This window comes from Gavialis gangeticus, unplaced genomic scaffold, assembly GCF_001723915.1.
Source record: "Gavialis gangeticus isolate Ggan-Ray unplaced genomic scaffold, GavGan_comp1, whole genome shotgun sequence".
NCBI classification, from domain to species: Eukaryota; Metazoa; Chordata; order Crocodylia; family Gavialidae; genus Gavialis; species Gavialis gangeticus.
In genome coordinates this window covers 14,451,329-14,453,872 of record NW_017728964.1, presented here as the reverse complement: position 1 = coordinate 14,453,872, position 2,544 = coordinate 14,451,329, and the positions used below count along the sequence as shown (strand labels likewise).

Here is a 2,544-nt window from a genome sequence, read left to right as displayed (position 1 = left end):
AAAAAAAAAAAAAAAAAAAAAAAAACGGGAATCCTGTGCCAGCTGTGGTTACTCTGCCTGACAAGTCTTATTTCTAGAGTGGAGCACACACTGTTACAGGCCGTCTGTACCTTCCCACTCACCTGGCACTCTGCTGCTACAATTTGCAATAACAAGATCCTTGATGAAACTAAAAGCTCTCCAAAATGGAATCCATCTGCTGACATACCTAGCCTAAAGGAAACTTCTGGTCTGGCAACTTTCACCAAGTTAATAAGTAGCCTCTGAATCACCACGGCTGGCTGGTCACAGCAGGGCCAGCTAGTCGACAGTTAGAAAAACTGAAGCGATTCTGCGCATCTGCAAATGAGCTCTGCATTGTGGCTGGCACGTGCCAACCCATTCAGTGAGAAAAGAGTGGTTTTCAATGGATAACCCACACAGCTAGGAAAGTATGACAAGTCAAGGGATTGCTGTCATCCTGTTTCTCTCCAAACCCACGGAGATCCCATTTCACACCCACTGAACTGTTTTGTCACTCTTATTGCTACACTGAAAGTCACCACTGGACAGCCAGGACAGAGATGCACAGTTAAAATAGCCTCTCTGTGGTCAAGCGGCACCATAGAGTCAACTGAGGCATCCCTGTATAGTATGGGCCACACCCAAGTGGACATGGGTTGGATTTGTATAAAAGCAAAAAACACTGGAGCATCAGAAGCAAATGCGAGTCCTCAGGCTGGGCCTTCCCTGCCAGTAAGGGCCCTTTTCCCCACTTCTAGGCACTGGAGCTCAGACTGCAAGCCCTGTGGGCAGCAGTTCTCAGGGCTCACCTCGCTTCCACCTCCGATCGTCATCTGTGACCATGTCAATGCCACCAAGCAAGTTCTCCCAGAACTCCTCCAAGTTCTCCGACTCGGGCAGCCGCCCTGCAATGCCTGCAATCACCACGTCCTCCATCTCAAGCGATTCTGCTGAGGAGCAAACCAAAGCAACAGCCAGGGTTTACACAAACATGAAGACTGGTGGCACTGGAGCAGCAGGCCTTGAAGACAGGAGACAGCATCAAGCGTAATGCTGCAGAAAGCTGAACTCTCACCCACAAAGGAGCCCTCTCCACTCTCAAACAGATGGGGGAAGCAGAGGAGGTACAAATAGCAAACAGTTCCCAGGGAGCCCTGAGGACCTCCATTGCTGATACTGCCAGAGATGGAGGCTGTGGGGGTGGGGGGGGATGGGACACATAAAAGAGCTGCCCTGCACATCTGAAGTTTCAGGAGAGAGGCAGTCCCCATCCTGCCCCAAGGCCCCACTCCTGAACCGAGATCCGAGCAGACCGATGGCTGTGTCTTTACCTACACATATCAGACCTCAACTCGGGATGCAAAACCCCCACTAGTCAGGCGGTAGGCTGGGCACTTGCCTCCAAAGACAGGAGACGCCCAGCTGAGCTAGCCGTTCATTTCACTTAACATCAACTGCAGAAGAGCCCCACCAGGCTTCGGCCAGCAGGCAGAAAGGGAGGTCCGTCTTGCAGTTAAGGACCAGACCTAGGAGGCAAGAACTCCTAGCCCTTACGCAGCTTTGTCAGTAACCCACTGAACAGCTACAGACCGACGATAACCGATGAGGCCGGGGTGAGATTTTCCACAGCACTTGCTGTTATCAGTCCTGGATGCGCTCTCTTTGTGGATACTTAGAGAAATAGACTTATCACAGACAAATGTACCTACTCCCTCCGGGCACCTCGTTGTACTGCAGAGGTGTGAACAACTCTTCGTTTTGTTTGGCCTTTTCTTAATTATCTTTGTTAATTAGGTTTACCCATTTCAACTGTTCTTTATTTGGTCTGTAGCTCCCTCAGTCTCTCTTAGGTCCTCTCCTGTTTTTTAAAGGGCCCTACCCTTTAAAAAAACCCCCAAAAAAACAAAAAAACTGTTTCTACCTGGTATTTAGCTTAGGTGGCATCTGCTTCGCTCCCAGCCCTGAGGAAGGGCATACCAACACCTCTCCTATCTCTACCACTGGCCCAGTAAAAGATATTACCAACAAAATCTTGCTTCTTCCATATTTCCTGGGTTATCATGGCTGTAACACGACCGCTTAAGTTGAAGAGCCAGAACTCTCGATACAAGGCAGAATTCTAGTCTGTGCTTGTCAGCAAGGTTTTTATCCTCATTGCTCTTGGTGTCAAATTTGCAAAATTAGTCCAGAAATGAGAGACAGTCTTCAGTTCTTGACATTTCTGAGCAGAGTCAATGAAGAGCCAAGTTCTCTCTTTCCACCACACGTTTCATTCTTTTTGCCCAAAACGTTTCCAATTTGGCAGAAGCAATCCAGGAGAAACATGCATTTTGCAGCACACCCTGGCATTGATCAGTGCCTTCAGAGGCCAGCCACTTGGTTGCAGGTCTTTTACCAAAATGCAGGCTGCCCAACACACGGCATCATACGAGTGCACGTGTCCGGTATAGGATGCCGCACACATCACACACGCAGGCATTCTTTGCGTTGCCAGTTTGCAGCACAGGCGAGCGGGGAGGGAAGTTGACACCCAGAGACCCG

The 2,544-nt window shown here is 49.5% G+C and overlaps 1 protein-coding gene across 3 annotated transcripts in view; it reads right to left on the bottom strand.

Annotated features, from left to right (window-relative positions):
* Positions 1–2,544, bottom strand: part of FASN (fatty acid synthase) — a 167,024-nt gene that overhangs the window by 48,617 nt on the left and 115,863 nt on the right. For 2 of the 3 annotated variants that reach the window (XM_019503683.1, XM_019503700.1), the window contains one exon: positions 817–953. In XM_019503683.1, the coding sequence (XP_019359228.1) occupies positions 817–953 (137 nt within the window). Of the gene's footprint in view, positions 1–812; positions 954–2,544 lie in introns of all 3 variants that reach the window. The other variant, XM_019503691.1, reaches the window with a different exon arrangement.